Raw genomic sequence first — 26,244 nt, 5'->3', positions numbered from 1 at the left:
ACAACACTGCATGGACTTGATATTAAAGCTAATAGAGTACTGCTCATTTGTTTTGTGGTACAAGAACTTCGAAGCTAAGGCAATAGACCAATGCATAGGTTTCATTTCGTACTTGTGCTATATCGGATATGATTTGAGAAGATAAGCAATACAATCCATTCTATGCAACATATCGATAGTAAAAAGTAAGTACAACGGAGCACCCTTCAAATTTTGGAAGGTACGTTTTATTTTTCTCCTCTTTAATCTATAGTCTTTCTTCTTCTTCGTTTCCTTCTCTCTCTCTCTCTCTCTCTCTCTCTCTCTCTCTCTCTCTCTCTCTCTCTCTCGGAGTGAAAAGCAATGCCAACGTCTGTCTCCAAACACCTTGTTTTTTTAAAGCTACAAAGGCTTTCAAATTGCAAGTTCAATTGCAAAAGTACCCTATAATGAAATCCTTTGGCTTATGTTGATTTGTAGGTACAGAACACACACCACCTTGTAAAGTAGCAGAAGAGATGGCACAAATAGAAGTTGGGGCAAAGAATGATTAATATAATGTGAGTGTTTCGACTTATCCACCCCTATAAGAGGATGCACTAATTGCAGGGAGTGGTGGAAGAAAGGGGACCGCTCAAGATTCGGCAAGCAGTGGCGATCTCTCTCTCTCTCTCTCTCTCTCTCTCTCTCTCTCTCTCTCTCTCTCTCTCTCTCTCTCTCTCTGTGTCCGGGGGAGGCACGCTGTATGGTTTCCATTTGTGTAGCCGATGATAGTTCCAATTTGCGCTGCTAATCGGAAATTTGGAGGGGGTGTGAAGGGTGTAGGGAGTGGGTGAGGCAACAGAATTCTAGCGCTGGTCTGACATCTTTGGAAAAGGCCCTTCAAAAGTCCTTTGGGGCTCCCATGCACTGCCTAGAGGACCCTCCACATACACCTCTAGCAGCCATATGGGGGAGTGCTCTTATCAAATCTCCAAGGACGTGGGTACAAGGTAACCGGTGGCAGATATAGATAGAGTGACCGTTGACGAGTGTTTTTCTCTCTCTCTTGCGTCACAACTCCTCAGTCACTCATGCTTTGCTCTCTCTCGCTCTCTCTTCACGCGCGCGCGCGCACACACACATGAGTAATATTAAGATTGCGAAGGTGCAGAGGAGCTAGTACATCGTAGTCGCGGCCTCACGTGTTGAGCAGAAGCTTGACTGAGAATGGAAGCGCAGTTTGGCAGAGCGTCCACTGCCCAGCTACTCATCCAACACCAACCCAAGAGCCTAGAGGTATCTCTCTCTCTCTCTCTCTCTCTCTCTCTCTCTCTCTCTCACACACACACACACACACACACACACACACACACACACACACATTTGAATTTTGCTGAAATCTAGGGTGAGGGTGCCATGGCTGCTGCCCTACATGCAGAGACCAGAGCGCGCACACACACAGACACACACACACACACACACACACAGAGAGAGAGAGAGAGAGAGAGAGAGAGAGAGAGAGAGAGAGAGGGGTGACGAATGATTCATGCCCCTTAGTTTCTGGGCGGCGGACAATGTTGTTGCCCGATTGGGCTTGAACTCCAATGGCCCCCCTCAAGCGCAATCGCGGCATGAGAGAGAGAGCCGGATTTTATTTGACACTGTGCTTATCTGCAACTACAACGGTGGGTTCTTTTTTTGTGTGCCTTGCGGTGCATAGGTAAATGATACAAAATTTGATGACGAGGTTTCTATCCGGGATCAATGACATGCTTTGATTGAAGATGGCCTCGCAGTGCTGACTTCTTCCTTGACATACGCGCTTGTTGTTTCATACGCGGCGTCTTTATCTTCATAGTTGGCTTTGCATGCATAATATCAACATTCATATGAGCACTTCATTAATGGGAGCTATGGAATATGACTAGAGACGGAAGAGGAGGCACTTACAAGTGAATTATAAGTGTGCGCAAAGACCACACATCACTTTGTCCAAAACGTTCACCCTTTGTAGTCGTCCTTCCTTCTTGTGGACAAAGATGAAGAAAAAATGATGTTGCTTCGTGCACACATTTTCAACTAGACATGTTTTACTGTTAGTTACATTTTGTGCACATTCTTCGCTACCAGTGATTATAGATCGAACACACCCCACACATGAATGTTAGATGAGTGTGCAAAGAGAGGTGGCACTATTCTCCCCTATTAAAATAATTCCTGAAAAATACGCCCTCCTCTTTGTTAGCGCAGAAACTCTTAGTATTAGCAACTGGGTTTTGGGCTTTACATTTTGTGCACATTCTTTGCTACCAGTGATTATAGATTGAACACACCCCACACATGAATGTTAGATGAGTGTGCAAAGAGAGGTGGCACTATTCTCCCCTATTAAAATAATTCTTGAAAAATGCGCCCTCCTCTTCGCGGAAACCCTTAGTATTAAGAGCTGGGTTTTGGGCTTTCAATGTTGGAAGCGAGTATATTGATTCTTGATATGAGTGGAAACTTTTGCAAGAGTACTTACACTGGTTCATGAAACTCTAGATGTCTTATTATTTAGGAAACCACTGGTAGCATCCACTATATGTGGGAAACAAATGAAGGGTTAGATTCAAATACTTCTTTGAAATATTAGGATGAACAAACACTTTGCACAATTTTCCTTTACACCTTTCTCTAGCAACAAATTCAGTATCTCTGAACGCAATAGGAGGAACGTTAACGTAGTTCGTAAAGCACAAAAGATGACAAAATAGAGCTTGCATGACAACTAGCCTAAGTAAGCTCGGTGTTGGCGAGTAGACAATTAAGCTTTGCAGTAGAGAGACATACAAAGAAAAGCTCAGTGATGGCGAGGAAACAATTAAGCTTTACAGTAGAGAGACAAACAAAGAAAGAGAGCAGGACGACGAAGTGCAACATGCACGACAACCTGCTTGGGATAGCGAGGAGATTGCATTTGGAGAAAGGCCCTCCCATTGCATCTTCTTAAACAACGTAGAGCTTCCTTGCCACATGATAGCCATGCTGGTGTAGCAGGGCTACAGTGTCACAGGCACTGGACAGACAATTAGTTGCAGTTGGGCTGAGTCCACGCTGGACGGACTTTTGCTTGGACAATGACACGTGGCAGGTATATAGGTGGTGGTCTAGCAGACGTGGGGCCAGACCACCACGACCACAATTTTTAGATAGTCTTAGATATTTGTGAGCCGTTGGTGGCTCTTTATGGTTGTATATATCGCTTTGGGCTTTAGGGAGCATGTACTTTGTGTGGTCGGTCGTCTAGAGTCTACCATCTTGAGTTATACACAGCATATCTGCACCATCCCAGCACAGTTGAGCCTCGACACCCCCACTATACTCATGAGATCTGGGGTGGAGCTGAGTGTGCTGCAATGTCAGAGTCTGTATTGGTTTCTTTGAGATAGTTGATGTTCATGCTGTTCATGCTGTTCATGTTCAGGTTCATTGCTGAGTCGTGCTGTTGTTGCTCTGTTGTTCATTGTTTTTTGTGTTTGCATTCTGTGGAGTGAGATCTCACGCACATTGCATTGAGGAGCACCCACTATGGAGGGCATGACAGACTATCTCCGCTACAAGTGCTCTCATTTTTGGCATGCCAATGGGACCTCAACTGAAGTCTCACTCCGTCGAAAGTTGAGTCGAGGAGCTACCTTGTTTCAGCTCCCTGTATCGCTCGGTTTGTTTGCACAGGTTTGGGCGTGCCTTAGCTTGGTCTCGTCTAGTTTTCTCTCGACCTGCTTAGTTTTCAACCTGCTCGTCTAGACGTGCTTGTCTAGTCTCTCGTCCTGGTCTAGTAGTCTCTCGACGGGGTCTAGTTCTCTCTCGTCGAGGTCTAGCCAGGAGGTCTAGTCACTCGCCCTGGTCTAGTGGAGATTGGACCGGTGTGCAGTAAGTTAAAGGTCTTCGTGTCCAAGCTAGCTGGTCTAGTGGAGACTGAACCAAGGTGCAATAAGTTAAAGGTTTTCGTGCCCAAAGCGTGGGTGGGCTTTTGGTAACTGCATGACACATATACAAGGCAGTCAAAAGAGCGACAAAGCCCGCTACTTAGTCCTTTGAAGTACAACCACAGGTGACAGGAAGCGTCAAACCTTCGTGCCAAGTAGAAGGCCATCAGCCCCATTATCCCTACCTCTCCCCAGTCAGCCCCATCAATAAACTTCTCATTTCCTGTGTTACAACAAGCTCCAGTGCAACAAGCTCTTGCACAGACAGCCATGGAGGAGGAGCTCACAAGCGTTCTAGCTAAGGTGAATATTAAGTTTCCGATTTTCAAGGGTCTCTCCACACAGGATGCGGACGACCATGCCCGGAGGTTCGTTTCTTTGCAGAGGTCGTGGCCTCAACTGAGAAGATGCTTACTTAGTACTCTTCCCATCTACCTTGGATGGCTTAGTAGACAAGTGGTATAGTCAGTTTGCTGAAAACCACTTTACTACTTGGGCCACATTAAGACAACAATTCTATGAAGCCTTCCGACCAGGGGACTTCAGAGAAAAGGTTTTGGATGAGTTGGCCAACCTGATGCTTCAACCCAAAGAGACTTTTGCAGAACTAATGACTCGAACAAAGTCTTTGACGGCCAAGATTCCTCAACAACTAGGTGAGTTTATGGTCAAGAAATTGGTAGAAAAGGCTCTTCCAAAGACTTCTCAGAAAAAACTCAAAGAGAATCTCCGACCTGACGCCAACCTTGAGGAGTTTTTTGTTGCTCCTACTAGGATAGAGGGGGACAAGAAAGCTGTTTACCGACTCTTCTCAGGTCGAGACTGAGTCTAAGGACCACTACAGTAAGGATTGTCCGAAGCAAAGGGTATCCTCATCTTCCGGCTCAACTCGGAATCAACAAGAATTCACATTCCCGAAAATCAATCTGATCGCAATGAACAACATCCCTCAACCATCACCTGCTACTCATGTGGTTAGGCCACAACAAGTGGGGGAGCTTGCTGGCGTCCTCACTCGGACGCAAAGAGCAGCTCTTGGTCTCAGCTTGCCAACAGGTCCATCTCGTCCATCTTCACTTCCACAACCTGGCCTACCTGATCCAATTGATGAGCCCTTCATTGGTGCTAAGAGTAGGCCAATCTCCATGCTATCTGACATTGATGGAGCCTTCTTGGAAGAAGTGGCTGACTTGCAACATGTCAAAGTTCTAGACAAAGCCCAGATCGAAGAAGCCAAGCCCACAGCAGAAGCCATCTTGAATGCTCCGTCTCGATGCAAACCTCGGAAGTGACACTCTCTCAGTCATTCAGTCTTTGTACACGGGAGCAGGGCCTAGTGGCGGGCACCTCCACGTACAACCCTCAGGGTAGGGCCTAGTGGCGGGCACCTCCCCGTAGAGCCCTCAGAGTCTTACATGATTTCCTATCCAATAACTCACTTCACAGATTACAAAAGTCCTTGTCTCACTTTATCTATTCTTGGGCACCAATTCTCAAGGGTCATAGTCGATGGTGGATCTGGGATGAATTTGATGCCAAGTTCATTATGTTGGCGTTAGGTCTGCAGCCTACCCACCCTGCTCCATTCACTGTTACATTGGCCGACTAGAGGACAGTCTATCCAATGGGCATAGTAGACAAGGTGCCTCCTTTGAAGGTACAAGACTTCACCTTTAGCTTGGATTTTGTGGTGGTTAGTCTTCCACAGGTGGAGGGAGGATTTCCCTTGCTTATTGGTAGACCATGGCAGCGACACACTAAGGCACTTCATGATTGGGGAAATGACGCCATGTGGTACATACTCCTGGCTCCCCCATGCAATCAATTCGACTCAAAGGAGGCATGAATCGAGTAGTTCATCAAAGCTCTTTGTCAGTACAGTCCAACCCCGACCTAGAGCAGCCTACCCCACCTGACGGGTGTGACAAAGACCTATTGCAGTGGTTGGAAGCTATGAAATCGATGCCATGCTATGTCATCTCTATTCAAGCCTTGCCTGTGGATACACCCTATTTCTCGGATCCTCAGGCTGAAACCAGTGACCCAAGTCATCCAGAAGAAAGTGTGCCAGTCCCTGATAATCATGCTTCAAGTGTCCCCCTGATGGAAGTCGTCGGCCTTGGTGAACCTATAACACACCATAGAGGGGGAAAGAAGTCTCCTTTGCAGGAGTTTGCCAACGTCCCACCTCTTCCTTAAACTCCCCTAGGTCTGACGCCCCACCCACTCAAAAGCACTCTGCTGTATTTGAAGACTTACCCTTTTGACGAGCTTCCACCAGGATGGTTACAAGAAGAGTATGAGGAGTTTCCAATCGATCAGACACCAGCCCATGATGTCTCGAAGCTCCAAGAGGCAGCTCACTCTTCATTGTTTGAGGCACCCTCCCCAGCTACACCTCCTGACCCGGTCAAAGAAGTCAACTTGGGCGACCTTGACAACCCTCTGCACATCCTCTTAGCCGCTTGGCTATGGGAGCATCCCGCGCTACTCGCTCAGGTAGTCTCTTTCATGCACTCTTTTAAAGATGCTTTTGCTTGGTCCTACAAAGATTTGGAAGGGATCTCCCCAAATGTTAGGTGCAGTGGAATGAATGTTGAACTTTGCTCAAGATGAGTGCTGCGAATTGTGCTCAAGGTTCCTTTTACTTATGGAAGGGAGAGCCTTCCATTCTTTAATGAGAGTGCAATGGACACAAACAAAGTGAATGGATACTGTGAATGGAAGTGCATGAGACTGAGAGATAGAGAAGAGAATACGACACCAGAGATGTTGTAAAAGCCTCCTCCAAGGGCTTCACTCTTGATGGCGAGAGTGGTCTACTATTGATTGCACAATTTGGTACAAGATGCTGATGCAAATATAATGACTATGTCGAGGCCGACGGTGGTGACGACGAGGACGAGGCATTTGCTACTGTGACTTGATGTGCAACAACGCTCTATTCGTGCTTGGAGTTTGCTGGATCTACAGCTCTACTGTCTGCTGAATCGGCTGATGCAAAACGCTGAAATACTGCTCTTCTATTTGCTGAATTTTGCCTTGCTGAAAACGCTGGTTTGGCAGTGCAAAAACGCAGGTTCATGGGCTGGGTTCTCTGTGCAAAAACGCTACTGAAGGCTGCTGTAAAACGCCAGGCTGAGGCTGGGAAAAACGCTAGATCTGGCTGGCTGCTACAAAATGCTATCTGTAGGGGCTGAAATGCTGGTGCAGAATTGCCTATGCAAGGGGCTGAAACCGTTGAGGCTGAGAAAATGAAACCACGCCTTGAGCTTGTCTTGGAAATCAGCCCATTTGAAGGAAAGGGGCGTGAATTCGTCGGCTTCCTCTTGGTGTGCGGCTAACTGTGCCTCTTGCCATGCGTGGTACCAATTTATGGCATCACCGGCAAGGTACATGGCTGTCGTCAAAACCTTGCTATTCCCTGTCTTTTTAGTTGTTGCAAAATAAGCATTAAATTGATGCAACCAAGAATGAATAACCGTGGCATCCATCTTACCATCATACTTACTGAGCTGGATCTTCTCTATGACTGGGTTGTTGGAGTCCGAATCTCGGCTTGCGCCACTTGGTGAACTACCAACATCTTTGACTGGCTCGGACTTCGAGGCAAGGACCTGTTGAACCAATTCTTGCATGCGTAGGTCTCTTTGTGCTTCACGATCGACCTCCAAGGCCGCTCGCCTTTCTTCGGCCACGAAGCGCGTGGCATCGCGCTCACGCTCCAAAGCTGCCTTTCTTTCTTCTTTTCTTTCTTTTCGTTCCTTGTCCGCCAAGCGTGCTTGTTCACGCTCGCGAATCATCCGTTCCTCGGAGGCTGCCTGTTGTTCTTGTTGTTTGCCATCATATCATCGTCTTGACCAAAGCCTCCATAGGATTTGGTGCAATCCCTGGCGTAGATGGCGAAGGGGGAGGGTCAGAAAAACCTCCATTGTGAGGAAATTCTTCTTCACTACTCTCATGCCCATCACCTCCATGCGAAGTATCCATTCCGCTTTGGGTGATGACCAAAGACTATGATCTTTGGTTCTTAAGTTCACGAGGAACTTGGGTTCTTGTGGGTCTTGGGTTCTTGGGTTCGTGGGGGTCTTGAGGTTCTTGAGGTTCTTCTTTAGCTTGCAATCTGTGTTAGAGGAGGATCTTCTCTTTACCCGAGTCCTGCTCTTTTCCGCGGGCGCACCCCTTGGCGGCCTTGCGCTCACACCAAGGTTGCTTTTTCCCACCTCACGTCGATTGGCCAGCCGCTAAGTGCATGGTCCGCTCTCAATGAGTGAGAAGAGGCACAAGGGGAGGCTAGACAAGCCCTTCTTTCTTGGGTTTCTTGTCACTCTTCAAAAACGCGATTAGGAATCGACACGCCCAAGAAATCTTAAGTTCGTGCGACCTCAACAAGCAAAAAAAATTATGTGGTTCTTTCCTTGAGTGATACAGAACACTGCCAAAGCTCTGATACCAATGTTAGGTGCAGCGGAATGAATGTTGAACTTTGCTCAAGATGGGTGCTCGAAACTGTGCTCAAGGTTCCTTTTACTTATGGAAGGGAGAGCCTTCCATTCTTTAATGAGAGAGTGCAATGGACGCAAACAAAGTGAATGGAAGTGCATGAGACTGAGAGATAGAGAAGAGAATACGACACTAGAGATGTTGTAAAACCCTCCTCCAAGGGCCCCACTCTCGATGGCGAGAGTGGTCTACTATTGATTGCACAATCTGGTACAAGATGCGGATGCAAATCTAATGACTATGTCGAGGCCGACGGTGGTGGCGACGAGGACGAGGCTATTTGCTACTGTGACTTGATGTGCAACAATGCTATCTTTCATGCTTGGAGTTTATTGGATCTACTGCTCTACTGTCTGCTGAATTGGCTGATGCAAAACACTGAAATACTGGTCTTCTATTTGCTGAATTTTGCCTTGCTGAAAACGCTGGTTTGGCAGTGCAAAAACGCAGGTTCATGTGATGGGTTCTCTGTGCAAAAATGCTACTGAAGGCTGCTCTAAAATGCCAGGTTGAGGCTTTGAAAAACGCTAGATCTGGCTGGCTGTTGCTGCTACAAAACGTGATTCTGCAGGTGCTGAAATGCTGGTGCAGAATCGCCTATGCAAGGGGCTGAGGCTGTTGGAGAGAAAACGCTGGTGTGTTGGTTCCAAAAACGCCAGGTTGAAAGGGAGGGTCTTCTTGCTGAGAAGGTCTCCAGAGGCGTGCTGCACTTGAGTGCCTGATGCTCTTCTTCTTCTTCTGCCAGATAGTGCTAGCCTTAGGTTGCTTATATATTATCTTAGCAAAATTGCCCTACCTAGTTCCCAACAAAAGTCACTTAATAAATAAGTGAAAAGTGTCAAAAATAGGGAAAATAGGTTTAATGCACTGGAAAATTCCCCTGATGGATTCTGATGGAAATGCTGATTTCGTCCGAGTTACGACCAGTTGATATTGTGCTAATTCTTTTGATCTATTGTGGTGCGCATGTCCTATCAACTACCTCATTTTTGTGCTAATTTTTCCGATTTAATGCTTCTTTTAGTGCTAGGCTTCATTATGGTTGAGTTTGCCCTTGGTCTCGGGAGTAATGACAGATACTCAGTACGCTGAACTTTGTGTTGATGTATGCTTATGTTTTCACGTGACACATCCCAACCCTATGTGTCCGTGGACAAGCTACAACATAACAGGGTTCAGTCAGTTCAGTCAAGTCTAGATTAGCAGTGATCTGGCACTCTGTGAGTCTATTCGTAGACCGTACATGCTTAGTCACTTAGCATAGATGCACATCCTCCGATTGCACATAGCATGATCATCGGAATTCCCATCAGAATCCATTAGCATTAGTTAGGGGAATTTTCTAGTGCATTTAGCCTATTTTCCTATTTATTGGTTATTTTCACTTATTATTTTTAAGTGACTTTCCAACAAAAGTAGGTAGGGCAATTTTGCTAAGTTAATATATATAAGCAAACCCAAGTTAGCACTTTCTGGCAGAAGAGGCAGCAGGAGCTTCCCGCTCAACAGGCAACTTCTCAGCAGTACCCCCCTCAGCACCCCCAACAGATTTCCATCGCCATCGAAGATTCCCCATCTTTGGCGTTTTCCCTCTTAGCAGTCATCGCCATCATCACCCCATTCTGGCGTTTGTTCCCCCTGCAGGCAGCCTCCAAAGCTAGCGTTTTTGGGATTGCAAAGCATCAGAAGATCAGCGTTTTGACATCAGCCTATTAGCGTTTTTGTCTCCACAGCCCAGCGTTTTGGCAAGGATCAGAGGCAGCCCCGGCGTTAGTGATTTTCAGCACAACCCACATCAGATCCACAGCGTTTCCAGCCCTAGAATACCGTAGCAGTTCAGCGTTTTTTGACCAGCCATCTCAGCGTTTTTGATCAGCAAATTCAGCCTTGAAAAACGCAAGTTTACAGCAGATGAATCGTAGCAGAACCGACCCAGATTGGTTGCAGAAGTTCCCCCAACTTTAGCCCAAGAAAACGCAGCCAAAACAGTCATTTTCAGCCACCGAAACAGTCCAGAAAATCAGCAGATAGAAGACCTCAGATTTCAGCCATCAAGTCGTCGTCGTCACCACCGTCGTCGTCATCGGCATAGTCCAAGTTGCATCAGTCCATTGCATTCGCATTGTACACCTTTGTGCAATCAAAGAAGACCACTCTCACCGACGAGAGTGGGGCCTTCGGAGGAGGGTTTTATAACCTCTTGGGTGTCGTATCTCTTTTGTCTCCTTCTCTCAGTCTCATTCACTTGCACGCACAATATCCACTCACTTTGTTCGTGATCATAGCACTCTCCATAAGACGGAAAGCTCTCTCTTTCCCTAAGAACTAAAAGGAACCTTGAGCAATAAAGATCACTAATCTTTAGAAAATACAACATTCATTCCGCTGCATCTTACATTGGTATCAGAGCTTTGGAAGTGTTCTGCATTACTCAAGGAAAGAACCACAAGAACCACAAGAACCACAAGATTTTTTTTTGCTTGTTGCGATCGCACGAACCCAAGTTTACTTGGGCGTGGCGATTCCTAATCGTGTTTTGTTGAAGAGTGACAGGAATCCACAGAAAGAAGGGCTTGTCCAGCCTCCCCTTGTGTCTCTTTTCACTCATTGAGAGCGGACCGTGCACTTAGCGGCCGGCCAATCGACGTGAGGTGGGAAAAAGCAACCTTGGTGTGAGCGCAAGGCCGCCAAGTGGTGTGCCCGCAGAAAGGAGTAGAACTCGGGTGAAGAGAAGATCCTTCTCCAACGCGATTTGCAAGCGAAAGAAAACCTCAAGAACCCCAAGAACCCAAGACCCTCAAGACTCAAGATCTTCAAGAACCTCAAGAACCCAAGATTCTCACGAATCAAGGACCTCAAGAACCTCAAGACCCTCAAGAAACCAAGTTCCTCGTGAACTTAAGAACCAAGACTCCCAAGAACCAAAGTTCCTCGTGAACGTAAGAACCCAAGACCCCAAGAACCCACGATTGCAGATTGGTCATCACTCAAAGCGGAATGGATACTTCTCTTGGAGGTGATGAGCATGAGAGAGGTGAAGAAGAATTTTCCCCACCAGGAGGTTTTTCTGACCCTTCCCCATCTACGACAAAGATTGCACTAACTCCTATGGAGGAGTTAAAGCAGATGTTTATGGAAAGAATGGCAGAAATGAAACGCAGACACGTAGAAGACAAAGCAGAAAGAGAAGCCGAAAGAAAGGCAAGACAAGAACGGCGCGATCGACACATGCAAGAGTGCTTGCGACTCTTGTATCCCGTGCCGATACAGATGCAAGAGATTGAGGAGACGGAGACTCTCTCAGTCTCTTCTTCTCCAAAGCATGACACACAGGATTTGCATGATTGTGTGAAGCATGATGATGATTTGATTGACAATGATAAGCACAATGATTTGGATGACAAAGATAAGCATGATGATTTGAATGATATTGCTAAGAATGATGATTTGCATGATCAAGATGTGATTTCTCACAAGCATGATGAGTTGCATGAAGAAGATGTGAGTGTTCACAAGGATGGTGTGTTAGTGGATGCTTTTCCTAGCGAAACTAACCTCGTTGTAGATTCGATCAGTCACGAAGATCCGATCTTGGCTTTCGAGTCGAGGTCCAAAGAACCCCCACAGGACGATTCGATCATTCAGGACGAACCGATCTTGGCTCTCGAGCCTTGGTCCAAGGAACCCTCACAGGAAGTATTATGTGTTCGCATGATTGATACGCACGCATTGTTCGAGTGTTTCATTCGTGAAGGTTTCCCGTATTTTAGTCAACATCGTTATGTGATCCCTTTTCCTAGGCATGACATATTGTATGTTGGGTACGTTTCTCTCATGGATGAGCACAAACATATGCGGATTGTGCATGAAAAGCTGAAAAGTTTGTATGTCAGGAAGTCACATTCCATGTCTCTTCCTTGGCATGATACAGTTTCCGAACGAGCACATGATTGTATGAGCACCAAGCATGGGCATTTCCATTGTGATTTGCCACAGTTGATTGATTTCGATCAAACAGAAAAGATTCGATCTCATTGTTTGCATGTGTTTGATGAACGGGTTGTCACTCTGTCTATATGTTCATCTACATTGCATACACAGTCTTTAGCGAAGACAAGATTTTTTTCCTTCACTTTACATGGAATGGGTATGTTCATGGTTTTGTGTTGGAGATGGTTTCAGGAATTTTTAGCCATGGAGATTCTTGAAGACGAAAGAAGCAGGACTCTAGATGAAGTTGAAGCATCAAAGGAGCCACAGAAGACTTTGAGTCGCTTTCGCGCGGCCCAACGAAGCAAGCGTTGCAGACCTTTATGAAGTTCAAGTACCGCACGACCCACACATCAGAGTGGGCCGGCGAAGAGTCCCTTCCAGGATTCCAGATGCTGTTGGCGATCTCCCTCGACGCCATACAATTCGGTACCAGTACCTCACTTTGAAAAGGAGGGGATGTCACGTGACACATCCCAACCCTATGTGTCAGTGGACAAGCTACAACATAACAGGGTTTAGTCAGTTCAGTCAAGTCTAGATTAGCAGTGATCTAGCACTTTGTGAGTCTATTCGTAGACCGTGCATGCCCAGTCACTTAGCATATCCTCCGGTTGCACACAGCATGATCATCGGAATTCCCATCAGAATCCATTAGCATCAGTTAGGGGAATTTTCTAGTGCATTTAGCCTATTTTCCTATTTATTGGTTATTTTCACTTATTATTTTTAAGTGACTTCCCTCTTGGCAGTCATCGCCATCATCACCCCATCCTGGCGTTTGCAGCCTCCAAAGCTAGCGTTTTTGGGATTGCAAAGCATCAGCAGATCAGCGTTTTGACATAGCCTATTAGCGTTTTTGTCTCCACAGCCCAGCGTTTTGGCAAGGATCAGAGGCAGCCCCAGCGTTAGTGATTTTCAGCACAACCCACGTCAGATCCACACCGTTTCCAGCCCTAGAATACCGTAGCAGTTCAGCGTTTTTTGACCAGCAATCTCAGCATTTTTGATCAGCAAATTCAGCCTTGAAAAACGCAAGTTTTCAGCAGATGAATCGCAGCAGAACCGACCCAGATTGGTTGCAGAAGTACCCCAACTTAAGCCCAAGAAAACGCAGCCAAAACAGTCATTTTCAGCCACCGAAACAGTCCCAAAAATCAACAGATAGAAGACCTCAGATTTCAGCCATCAAGTCGTCGTCATCACCACCGTCGTCGTCGTCGGCATAATCCAAGTTGTATCAGTCCATTGCATTCGCATTGTACACCTTTGTGCAATCAAAGTAGACCACTCTCGCCGACGAGAGTGGGGCCTTCGGAAGAGGGTTTTACAACCTCTCGGGTGTCGTATCTCTTTTCTCTCCTTCTCTCATTCTCATTCACTTGCACGCACAATATCCACTCACTTTGTTCGTGATCATAGCACTCTCCATAAGACGGAAAGCTCTCTCTTTCCCTAAGAACTAAAAGGAACCTTGAGCAATAAAGATCACTAATCTTGAGAAAATACAACATTCATTCTGCTGCACCTAACATCATGTGTGTGCGCGTGTGTTGTGTTGGGGAGCATATGTTACTACCTAGTTCTACACCCACTATTGGGCACTGACGATGTTAGTGGGGATGTCGTGGTATTTAGTCAATATTGTTCATGATGGAGCTGATGGTTATATTGTCTTGTGGGTGACTACCATGGGTCTATACCTTGCACTTTCCTTCAAGGGTGAATATGGGCTTATCTTGGATTCATCTAGGTATATATATAGAGTTCTCACACGAGAAAACACTCCAAATTCGCAATCTTTCACGATAGAACTGTGTGTATTTTTGTAATCCGATACCTGTTTAGAAGGCTCTTTCCTTGGCAAAAGCGCATAAAATCCTCAAAATTGTACATGATCATCTGAGTAGCCCAACTAGTGGGGCATTACCTTATGTGCAAAGGGGAGAGAGAGATGCACGAGAGCAAATCATCGCGCTAAATGAGATAAGGGAGAAGGCAAGCTTTCCATTAAAACTGTGATCACCTGTAGCCTCCAGTGTCATATGGGTGCCTCCTCTTGGGATTAGAGCTTCTGGAATTGTGTCGACCTACAGGTTGCTCTCCTACTGCCATGTGTCCAGTTTGCCCCTTTGGTTTAATTTCCTAGTTCCCACCAACTTATAAAATTGTGACTTACCGAGTGGCCCAAATTCGATTTGGCGTACTCAGGCTTCCATACTCATCACAATTCAGTGCTAACTGGCTCGACCAGTCCTAGATTGACCGACCTAGATTCTCGATGTGAGAAACTCGTTCGGCCACAACCGTTTCACACTAGCCATGCAATGTCCACTTGCACGTTGTCAAGGGTTCCGGGGAAAACAAGTAAAAATAAAATAAATAAAAATATGTAGTACATATTTAAAGAAGGCAACAATACACGTCCTGGTGACAGACCCCACCCTTGAAATACTGCAAGCGACCTCACTTGCATGCCAATAATACACGTTGATATCTCTTGATATCACAAATATTCTATGATGTGAACCGAAGATATACATGCTTTTGGAAGTGTAGCGTTGGACGATTAGACAATCCCACCAACTTGGCTACCACACATATATGAAGCACAGAAGTCTTCTGGTGTACTCTCAAGCACAAGCTTCTCTAGCCAAATTCTGTATGGAAAGAGTAGATACAATTGCTTAACTACTCCTTTGAGCATCATGAACCATACTCGCAACTTGCTCCATAGGGCTACATCAAGTCAAGATATAGTTGCAATAGCTAAGGTGAATCAACCAATTCAAACTCTTCCATCCATTTAGCATCCAAAGATGGATAGCTCTTGAACTTCACCAAATAGCATCTTGCAACCTTTTCTTTAACCTTCCTTTCCTCATGTGCCAATATCTGTTTAGGAACAAGAATCTCATCCAATTCTTCCACTTCGGGTTGTTCTTCATCAAGCATATTCTCTGGCTCATCATCAACAAAGGGCCTTAGAAGGTTGACATGAAAAGCATTATGTATTTTTCAACCTTCTAGTAGCTTCAACCTGTAAACTACATCGCTGATCCTTTCTGAAATCTGAAAAGGACCATAATATCGCATGCTGAGCTTAGGAAACAAACATTCCTTGCCTTTCCTTTTCCTTAACCTGGCGTAAAAGCGCAGAAGTACCCAATCATCAAGTGAAAATACAAGTTCACGATGGTGACGATCAACAGCTTTCTTTTGCTTAGCGTGAGTCTTCTGGAGAGCAATCTTTTCCTTCCTGTATGTTTCATCCATACCTTGCACATACTTGTCTGCCTCAAATATCTTGTCCTTAGTTTGCAAAATGGGTGGGACTTTCTTCCCTCCTTCCACTATCTCAAATGGTGCCTTACCTGTTGATGTATGCACAATGTTATTGTAAGCATTTCAACCAATGGGAGATGGCGTTCCCAAGTTGCCTTGTGCTCTGACACACAACATTTGCCTCTTATGATTGTCCATCAATTTGTGGATGAAACGAAGATGAGAACTTTAGCGTAGTGCCCATGTTCTCAAACAATGCCTTCCAAAAAAGACTCGTCATACATGGATCCCTGTTACTAACAATTGACTGAGGCATCCTGTGATACTTAAAGCTATTGCCCATGAATATCTTGACCATGTGTTCCGGCTTTATCTTCTTCCTAACAGGAATGTATGGTCCTGTTACTAAATCTATAAATGATAGTCCAAATCCATCATTGCTTGTTTGTGTTCTTGGGAGATCAAAGATAAAGTCCATCGCTATGCTTTCCCATCATCCATAGCCTATTAGGGATAGGCAATGGTTGCAATAGTTCCGGTTGCCTTTGCCTGTCAAATTTGACTTTTTGGCATACTAAGCATGATCTTACAAATGTGTCAACATCTTGACGTAAAGCTGGCCAATATAAGAATGCCTCAACTCCTTTCACTGTCGCATCAATTCCACGGTGCCCAACATATGGTGGAGCATGACTTTCTGAAACTAGCCTGTGGGGCAGTAGGCTTTTGGCTTATTCTTTACTTTAGACACACACAGAGAGAACGTGCAAAGGTAACCTGCGACGGGAATTAACGCTTAAGCACACACATGGCTCGGAAGCTAGAATGCTCCGAGCAGACGCCGACAACCTGTAGGCCACAAAATTGGTGCCCCTTTCGGTATTTCTTTATACTTTGAGAGGGTAAATTACAAAGTAGAGTCCTGGGAATTCTTTACTTGTATCCAGCTAGATACCACCTGCTTTGGCCAAATTTAGGCAGCATAACGACCCCCAAACTTGCGCAAAACCTATTCCCCTGCTGGAACTCACTTCCATTGGCATAAACCCTCTGATTTCTGCCCAAAAACAGTAAATTCAGCTCGCTGTATTTACTGGTTTTTGCCCTGTTTTCAGCCCTAAATAGTCCCCGAAATGTCCTCTGTCAATGGGGCACGGTTCCCAATGATTTTGGCTTCATTGCGGCTGCAAAACAGTCCAAAAATAGCGCGTACACAACACTGAAAACGCATCTGTTTGGTGAGGTTATGACCCTCACAGGTGCCTGCTTTGGAGTAGCAATTAGCTTCTCCTGTTCTTGCTCAAGGAGGCTCTTGCCTCGGCACTAAATCATGAAACTACACAGCTGTACATCAGTCAAATGAAGAGCCCTCTTGTGGGGCATCACATAACTGCACGTAGGGGAGAGAGCAGTGTGTAGTGTGCAAGTCATCACTCCTAGCACCACACTGTACATAGAGAGGAAAGCAAGCACTCCATAGCTCTTAACCTGTGATAGTTTTCACAAATGAGGCCTCTCAACGACAACAATCAGTGTTGCTAAATTGGCTTTATCTTACAGAAAAATAATTCTAAATGAATTATTGGAATTTTAAGTGAGAGGGCTTTTCTCACTGGAGACATCCGAGTACAGAGTATTCCTAGTGCGTCATTTAGAGTAATGCGGGAACACTAAGAACGGGAATATCTGTAAGGCCACCAGGAACGGGTACTTCTGATGCGTCACATCGGATGGGTGACAGGGAGCATCGGAAAGAAGTATCCGACCATCCGGGAACGGACATCTCTGATGCGTCATAGGATGGGTGACATAGAGCATCGTGAAGGAGATTGTACCGTAAGTTCGGTAGGAAAGGGCTAGGTAATGGGTATTCCTGATGCGTCCCAAGGTGGGTGACGGGTGCATCGGAAAGGGAATATCCATAGTCGGGAGGAAATTCCGAACTGTGTTAGAATTGTGCACAAGGAAAAAGCAAGCACTTGAATGAAGATGGGTTCATAGGAAACTTTGAGGAAAAACAGATGCTTTTTGAGAAAGCGGGATTGCCTTTTGGGAAAGCAGATGCTTTCTCGCAAGGAAGTCTATGTCTGCATTGCAATTGTGCATGTGATTGCATCCAGGGACTCCTGGGAAGTGCTGTGAAAGCATTGTTTTTAACTTATAAGGTTTTATTGAGTTTTTGGACAGATTCAGACCATTTTTAAAGGTGACCGACCGCCCACTTAATAAGTGGGCAGCCATCTGATAAATAAGGCAACAGATCAGCGAGCGTTTTCTCTCTCTCTTTTTCTGGCAGAGCAGCGAACGAAAAAAAAAAAAAACGGCCGCGATCTCTATGCGAGCAGCTATTCGTGCCCGTGCCTAGGAGCTATAAAAGCATCACATGCCCTTACTCAGAGGGGGGGACCAATCTTTGCAAGGAGGAGATGCTGCTGCAGATTTCAGCCGTAAAGAAGACGTGGCCGGTGATGCCCATGGCTGCCCCAAGTGTACCAGATGTCGTCAAGACCCAGTGCGCGAGTTCCCTCGCGAAGAAGTGCCTACGGAGCGTGTTTTCATCGCGACAAGTTGCTGTTTTTCTCTGTTTTCAGCCCATAAATGTCGTAGACGGGGCTGATTTACGAGAAGGAACCCGAGAACACACCTCTTTTGTGTGTAGGATTGGAAGAGAGGATTTTCTATGCAGAGATCTCTTCCGGGAAATTGCTTTTTCGAGAACCGAGTTGCGTTTCGAGCGTCGAGACTTTGAAGGTAACGATTTTCATGTTATGATCTCTCAGTATTTGATTGCAGGTGTACTTCCTCTTTGTGAGGGAGTAGGAGCAGAGGAACTAGAGCTAGATCAGCCCAAGGGTTTCGTACCCAAGTTTGGGAAGCAGATCCACGGATTGAAGAGAGGTAGACTCTTGAGATGTGATCCGGAAGTTGAAATTGCCAAGAGAGTTGGAAAAGAGTTGCGGGGATGCCATGCCCTGAGTCTGGAAGGTGTGATCCAGAGGCGAGAACCTTGGTTCTCAAGGATTTGGAATAAGGAACGGAAGTTCCTTGGAATAGGGTTTTGCCCTAGGAATCGGAAGCCGAGGCTTCCGGGAACCATCAAGTCTTATTCTAGAACGAACGTGGTAATACGTTCGGTTCAAGTGCTTGTATAGACTTCTCCTCAGTAATAAAGATACTATTACGGGGGGGGACCAGCCCATCTTCTGGTCCCCAGTACTGTGTCGATCTTCTCACTCTCTATCTCTCTCTCTATCTATTTCTCTCTATATCCTTTGGCTTCAGTACTAAGTGATAAAGTCTATTTATCCGAATGTATTTTATATTGTTATGCGCTCCCGTTTGTGACAATCAGCGCCCAATTTTTTTGCAAGAGGAAAGTGCACCATATTGTGCCACTTGGCACGTTTGTAAGCAATTCCCCATTCCGGGGTTGCCGCCTAAAAATCTCCCGACTGGTTGCCTAGTTGACTTCGCGGCGGGTTCTAAAATGTTCCCCTTGTCATTCCGGAGGTAATGACGAGAACAGATTTCATGGCCCAAAATAGCAGCTCCCTAAATTTTAGGAGATGCTTTCGTTGGGCTCCCATTGGTCTTTTGACCATCTATCCCCATTGGGACCGCATCCAAAAATGCAATGTGGCCCAATTGTCGGGTATTTTCTTTTGGTGATCCTACCTTGGCTTTGTGACTTTATTGAGTTCATTTCCTAGTATCCACCAACTTGCTAAGTGCTACGGGGGGACCTGCATGATCTTGAACTGAGCCTAGACATCCTCTTACTATACGAATTCCAGTGCCGACCAACTTCCCGTCTGCGGGTGAAACTACCGTTCACATTGGCCATACAATGTCCGACCGTTTGCAACTTCAAAAAGAGGGTCTCAAAAATAAACAAAAATCATTGGAAAGAAACCAACAACTAAAGTTAGCAATTGCCACGTCCTTTCCATCAAAACCTTTGGCTGTAACTGTTTAGTAATGCGTAACTTTCCCTGCATCATGAGAAAGTCATTCTTAAGCATTTAGTGCTCATGTTGTTGCCCATCAACAAGCTGATCATAGATCCTTGCAAAATCTGAACCTTCGACCTATTGTGTCTTCATTTCTTCTAGTTCATAATGGTACGGAATTGACACTGCCAAAATTTGGGGCTTCCGTGACAACGCATCAGCCGCCACAATCCTTTTCCCTTCCACATGCATAATCTAGCAATGGAACATTGACAAGATGTTTGCCCATCGCATGTGTTTCTCAGACAACGTCGTTTGTGTGGGAAAGTATCGCAAGGTTTGATAATCTGTTTGGACAACCCCTAGAAAATAGTGTTTCCAAGCACTCTAAGTCCTCTAGGGATGGAGATGTCATTCTCTTGGGAGATTTTAATGCAAGGACGGGCCAGTCTCAGTGTCACGTGCGCACTTACTTGCGCTACGTGGGCATGCTTCTGCTATAGTCTAGCATGAGGCATTAGCTTAGGATTGAGCCTGGCACCTTCGTTAGCCTCTGGCAGGACGTGCATGCCCTAGCCGGTCATAGTTGCATACCCTCTATTACACATTATAGTCATTTCACCATAGATGCATTATACTGCGTGAACCACCTCTTATAGGTCATTTGTTTATAAGCGACTTTTGGAATTCTTTTAAAAATCGTGAGTTCGCTGGAAAACTTGCCCGACCCAGCCTATAACTTGCCCGACCCTAGCGTTGGGAGAGAAGAGTAGAGGAGCAGAGCAGAGGAGCCTCTCAAGCACGTGGCTGTCCAACGTTTTTGCCACCCAGCTTTTTCAGCCTTAGTACCTCCCCGTCATCAGCGTCTTTGGAAATATCAGCTTTCAGCCTTTAGCGTCGTAGATCCACCCCATTCCTTGCAGCAGAAGACTGGCGTTTTCAGCCTCCATGATCAGCGTTTTTCAGCCAGAACAGCCAGTGTTTTCAGCTTGGAGGGCTTGTAGATTTCAGCCCCTATCCTCGTCATGGTTATAGTTCTTAGCGATCGACATTGCTAGCAGTACCGGCATTCAGCCATTGTGTCGTCGTCGTTGACACAATACCCCAGCACCCAATATACCTTGTGCCTTGGCTCGGCATAAGGATCCACACAACCTCGTCGTCGTCGTCAGACTCCATCAGCACCACGTCTTCATCGACATAGACCCATTAGTACCTCGTAGTTGACGTAGACCCATCAGCACCTCGTCTTCGACATAGAACCTCTCAGTTCCTCAGTACCCACGAGTACCCAGTAGTACCCAACATCAGTAGCATCAGTACCCATTAGCATCAGCATTGTGCAAGATTAAAGAAGGTAATTGCTTTGGCAATAGAGCAAGGGGGACCCTTGAGGGTTTGGGACCCGACATACCCTCTCTCTCTCTCTCTCTCTCTCTCTCTCTCTCTCTCTCTCTCTCTCTCTCTCTTTCTGTTCAGTCCAATTCTTTCAAGTGAAGTAAAGTGTCCCTTGTGTTTGTGTGAAGTACTAGACTTGAGCTAAATCCTTAAACACTTCCGTTGCACATTACATTGGTGTCAGAGCTCTGTGCGTGCTTCGGCTTCGCGAACTCAAGGGAAGAACCTAAAGAAGAACCCCAAAAGAACTAAGAACCTCAAGAACCCAAGCAAAATTAAGAATCATCAAGAACCCAAGCAGAACCAAGAACCCAAAGAACCTCTCTTGTTCCCCCCCCCCCCCCTCCCTTTTTTGAAAGAATCTTCGAGTCTCGATCATGGACTTATTAGCTCCCACCTTCATTGCCATGTCTTTGAAGGAAGATTGACATTGGATACACGAAAACCGAGATCTTGAGTACCAGGATCTACTTGCCTCTTATGTGGATATGGAAGGAGTTGGAGATAGGATCCTTAAGCCTCTTCTGCATTCACACTTGCATGTAGCGTGCATCCACTTCCATCGACAAGAAACCCTTGGAATTACCTCCGAGCACCCTTACCTTTCAGTTTCACCCGCAATGTTTTCACGACAGGACTATTTGAGTGGTAATACTTGCTCGCAAGGCAGAGTCAACATCAAGGCTGGTATTCTGCGACAATAGTAAGGGTACCTAGTAACTCGTGTGGTTGGTGTTTACATTGCACCGGATCTACATCCGCAGTATCCACCAGTTTGGAGGAGTCTATCCATGCACCAGACTCCACCAATCATTGATCGATCACATTTCTGTTGAGGGTCTCCAATACAAATCATGATTATTGTAACCATTTAGCAATCACATCGAGACCATGCTAATCTTTTCACGGATGTCTTGATCTACTAAATCTTGTTACCACCATCAGATTCATATCCTTTTTTTCACATTTCAATCAAGCAAATCATGCCTATGACCATCCCCACAAGACAGTACGTCCACATAACATGTAGTTCACAAAATCACACATGTAGCTCACATTGAACACCATGTTTTAATCATTCAATGTATCTATCTCATTGCTCTAGAACTCGTGATGCACTTAGATCACTGTGCAGCCATCTCATCCTTCCGGAACTCTTGTTGCACTCACAACAGTATCCAGTGCTTAGTCATCTCATCCAGATAGAAATCTTGATGCTCTAGAATCTCTTTCTGTTCTTATTCACTTACCCATCACGCCAATATCTTGCTGATCTCTAACAGATCTCTAGATGCACTAAGTTCAAATCATTCACGAGACAAAATGTTGCAGACGTTTCATCCTTCTCTACAAGTTTCTAACAACACACACATGAAAGAGCACACGTCTTCAGTTCAATCAAGGAAATTTCCAATTCAGTGCACATATTTTTATAAAGTCATTTACTGTCAGCTCCTTAGTATCCTTAAAATCTCAAGGAGAAATTAGTGACTTTATTTATTCTAGGCAATATATGACAAAGGAGCGGAGTGGCTCCCCTCTCGTGGAGTTTGCACCGCACCAAAGCCACCTCCTCAAGAGTCAAATATCTAACTACAGCCCGAGCGCAGCTCATGAGCCTCGAATCCTCAACATTTGGAGATACATCAAATTATTTTTTGAACAAAGTCAATCCTCTTTGTTCTCCCTGCTACCTTCCCCTGCGGTGATGGGTAAAAAAAACAGAGGATAAGCATCAATAAGGAGCTGTGGACAAATAGCAAAGTTGGGATCGCATATTGTCATGTTTTGAACTTTGTACTTCTTTGTTTATATTTAGCCTCTTCTAGGTAGGTCCGTACTAGTATTCATTTCTAGTATTTAGCTTACATTAGGATTCAAGAATTTGTTCCTTCAAAATTTGTTTGATTTCTAGGATTAAGTCTTTGAGATGTCTTATCCTTAGTCTAAAGTTGAGTACTTTTTTCAAGTTTTAGCTAAGTAATCTGCTTTAATTTATGCCTTTCCTAAAAGCATTTTTAAGTAATGGTTTGTTTCTGTTAGTAGCAAATGAAGTTTTTTTCTTTTGGGGCGTTGTTTTTTGTTTTTTGTGTCCCTTGCTTTTGTAATTTCCTGAGTGTTTTTAGTCCCTCTTATAATTCATAAGTTCAGAGTATTCTGACCTTATGAAGGTATATTAATTAGGAGCTATCCGCACTCGAGGTGGCAGCTGCATATGGATATACATCGATTTCTTTTATGTCCCGGGAAAGGCAAATTATGAGTAAAAAATCACAAAATATCATAGCTCTCTCTCACAACAAAACATCACATCTCCGTTGAGAAGCCGGCTGATTTTGGTGTTGCATCTCTCATGATGAGTCTCTACAACCTCAAGGGCTTGGCATTGGTGGCCATATGTATTCTATGCATCCAAGGTTATCTTCATTCTGAAGCAGCCATTTCATGAAGTGAATTTCACAGAGTTGCGTCCCCAAGAAAATTTGTTTGGAGGGTACTTGGATACTTGCCCAATGCGAAAAGGTGTTTGTGACATATGGAGGAGGTTTAAGTTGCTCAATTGTTAAGGTTTGGGTTGTTCCAGTGAAAATGTGAGATGTGCCGGCGAACAATGCTTTGTTTCCCCAGAAATAGATATCTCATAAGAGGCAATCTTTTTGAGAAAGCTTGGCTTGAAGAAGAGTGCCTTTAAAGAAAATTCCTATGTACTGAAGATAAGATTAGTGTAAAGTTTTTCATTGACATTGTGTATGTAGATGACTTGATGCTTATAGTTGATCAGGAAAGTTAGCATTGATCAGACTTGAAACAAGCCTGACATGACAGACGTTAGTCTCTAAGCCTGAAATGACAGACGTGGGGCTTCTAGACTATTCTTGAGGGATAATTGTCAAAAGGCATCATTGTTTTTCAGCAAAAGTATGCTATCGAGATTTTGAAAACATTCGTGTTGATAGATTGTGAGTTGATGATCTCTCTGATGGAGGTGGGCCTTTGACCTTACCAAGAAGATTCTTTGCCTTCCGTTCACATCAAGCAATACAAATGGCCAGGTTGCCGAGTGTGTGCTCTGCACAGCGTCTGAGGCGGGAGGAGTTGAAGGCAGGCGCCATTACTCCATGCTGCGAGATGGGAGGCACTGAAGGCAGGCACCATAACTGCGCGGGCGTAGTTTGAAGGGTAACTCTGCGTGTTCATGCTTATGTTGTAGGGCATGTGCTAGGGCTGTCTTCTCCAGTGCTGCATTTTTTCGGTGATCTACGTGTGTTATGGTACATGCCCTGACAGGGTCCTGAGAGTTAATGTAAGAGGGCCTTTTGTTGGCTTTGTGGGGCCAGGGTTGCCATTTCTTCCCGAATCCCATGCCACCTTCGGCATTTAACTCGTGCACCAGTTTTAGTTGTGTCGCCACACAATAGCACTCTACAGACAAGTACCTCCCACAGTCCCAGTCTCCTGCAGGGTATTAGCTCTTGCCATGTTTCTCCTTTCCCTCCTCCTTGCCCGCAACAACTCCACGTATTCTCGTGTCTTGGTGTTATCTCACTGTGCCAACATTGATAGGTGCGCAGGTTTCAAAGCTCTCAATATGTCCTCCTATCTAGCCAGTGTTGCACTGATCTAAAGATGTGCAAGAGTAGGGTGAAACTAGGTTCTTTGCTTACGCATAATTTACAATGTGTAGACTTATGTTTTTTTTAAAGAAAAGACTTCAGTTTGAGTAGTGTTGCAGACCTGGTAATTTGGAGGTGCATCTTGTGGCTAAATGAAAGTGTTTTGCAGGTTGGTGCAATTGGTGGGGGAACACCACTAGCTTTGCACGCAACATGCTTGAATATGCTGGGAGGGAAGGGTGCAAACATGGATTCATTGAGAGCTAGTGCTCTTACTTAGCTGTATCTTATGTCTGCTCTCGAGGCTGGCCGCCTTCTCAAGAGCCACATGAAGTGTAACAGATCGAGGAAGAAACACCCTAACAAATTCATGACTTGGCAGAATGTGCTTATTTCGTATACTATGAACAAGAATAGAAGCAAGCCGATGATCCCGATGTGCCGATGATCCCGTAGTCCCGGCCTGTCTATACAGACTTGTGCAGCCGAGGAATGAGTGGACTAAAGCTCTAAGTAAAAAGTGGCTCTATATCCAAGCAAATGTTCTGAATGAAATTTGAAGTTGAGTGGGATGACGTTTTCACAGTGGCAGCTGTGCACGGATGTGTGCTCTATCTCAGCTTCCATAGGATTATGTTGTGTCGGGATAAAGCTCACTTTTGAGATTGTTTCTGTAGTCGTTGGAAACATCAGAGAACTTGCAAGTGTGGAGTGTATCCGTAGACCATTTAAGCATTTTGAGTTTGTCTCTGAGTTTTCAATTTTTGTTGTCAATGAAGCAGACGGAGTGAGATCTTCACCAATTAGCAGGTGGAGACCTGAGTAGGGCAAAGAAGCCTCTTTTAGAGGGAAGGTAGGCCAGGCTAGGTTTGGTTTTGGCTTGGCTTTGCCCTATTGAAGCTTTCACCTTGTCTATCTATTAAGGTGAAGGTTACAATAGGGCAAAGTTTAAGCTTCTGAGATCACCCTCCAACTTTTAGTTTCCACTGCAAATTCCATTTCATTGATATAAGACGAGATTTGTATCTGTTGTCTGCAGCTTTTTTGTTCTAGGCTACAGACAATTGGATTTTGAGAGACTTATAGCATAATCGCGCACAATAAATTAGTTTTTTTACGAGCCCGAACACCCTCAAATCCTTGCCCAAGAACAAAAAAACACAGTTGCAAAACGCATTTTCCATCCTACTGACTTGGTGCAAATCCTTCTTCTCAACACAAGCTACTTCTTTGCACTATGCTTCACGACAAGAGGCATTAAGTCGACCATGCAAGGTGACCCTTTAGGCCAAAGGATTACTTCAGAAGAACTCCTAGTATGTGAGCTAGTAGGATGGACAATGCGTTCTGCAAATGTGGGTTACTTTAGAAGAACTGCTACTTGTGGAACACAATAGTCAGTATTGCTACAAAATGTAGTATCCTCACTAAAGCATGAAAAGGTGTCGATGAGCTTCCTTCACGGTACGATGCGCTCAACACAGCCATGGTAAGGACTCTCTACGAAGTGAGTCTCTCCTACATGCACTCACCACAATGAGACTGGTAAGCAGAAACTGAGTTCTTGCTTGG

General features: G+C 45.1%; 1 protein-coding gene across 1 annotated transcript; it reads left to right on the top strand.

The window, feature by feature from the left end:
• The first annotated feature begins 1,010 nt into the window (after positions 1 to 1,010).
• Positions 1,011 to 25,422, top strand: LOC147441185 (3-hydroxy-3-methylglutaryl-coenzyme A reductase 1-like). Its single transcript, XM_086482882.1, has 2 exons — positions 1,011 to 1,257; positions 24,842 to 25,422. The coding sequence occupies exons 1-2, from the start codon at positions 1,189 to 1,191 to the stop codon at positions 24,950 to 24,952; spliced, it is 180 nt and encodes a 59-aa protein (XP_086339008.1). The 5' UTR covers positions 1,011 to 1,188; the 3' UTR covers positions 24,953 to 25,422.
• The last annotated feature ends 822 nt before the right edge of the window (positions 25,423 to 26,244 follow it).

This window comes from Adiantum capillus-veneris, chromosome 15 (genome assembly GCF_014529385.1).
Source record: "Adiantum capillus-veneris isolate H3 chromosome 15, ASM1452938v2, whole genome shotgun sequence".
Taxonomy (NCBI): Eukaryota; Viridiplantae; Streptophyta; class Polypodiopsida; order Polypodiales; family Pteridaceae; genus Adiantum; species Adiantum capillus-veneris.
The sequence above is the reverse complement of the archived record's forward strand: the minus strand, read 5'-3'. Positions and strand labels throughout refer to the sequence as shown.

Bases quoted from the DNA above. Each gene is read 5' to 3' on its own strand.
- LOC147441185 (XM_086482882.1), top strand. From the start codon at position 1,189: ATGGAAGCGCAGTTTGGCAGAGCGTCCACTGCCCAGCTACTCATCCAA. The intron at 1,258-24,841 runs GTATCTCTCTCT...AGTGTTTTGCAG, and splicing joins ACCAACCCAAGAGCCTAGAG to GTTGGTGCAATTGGTGGGGG.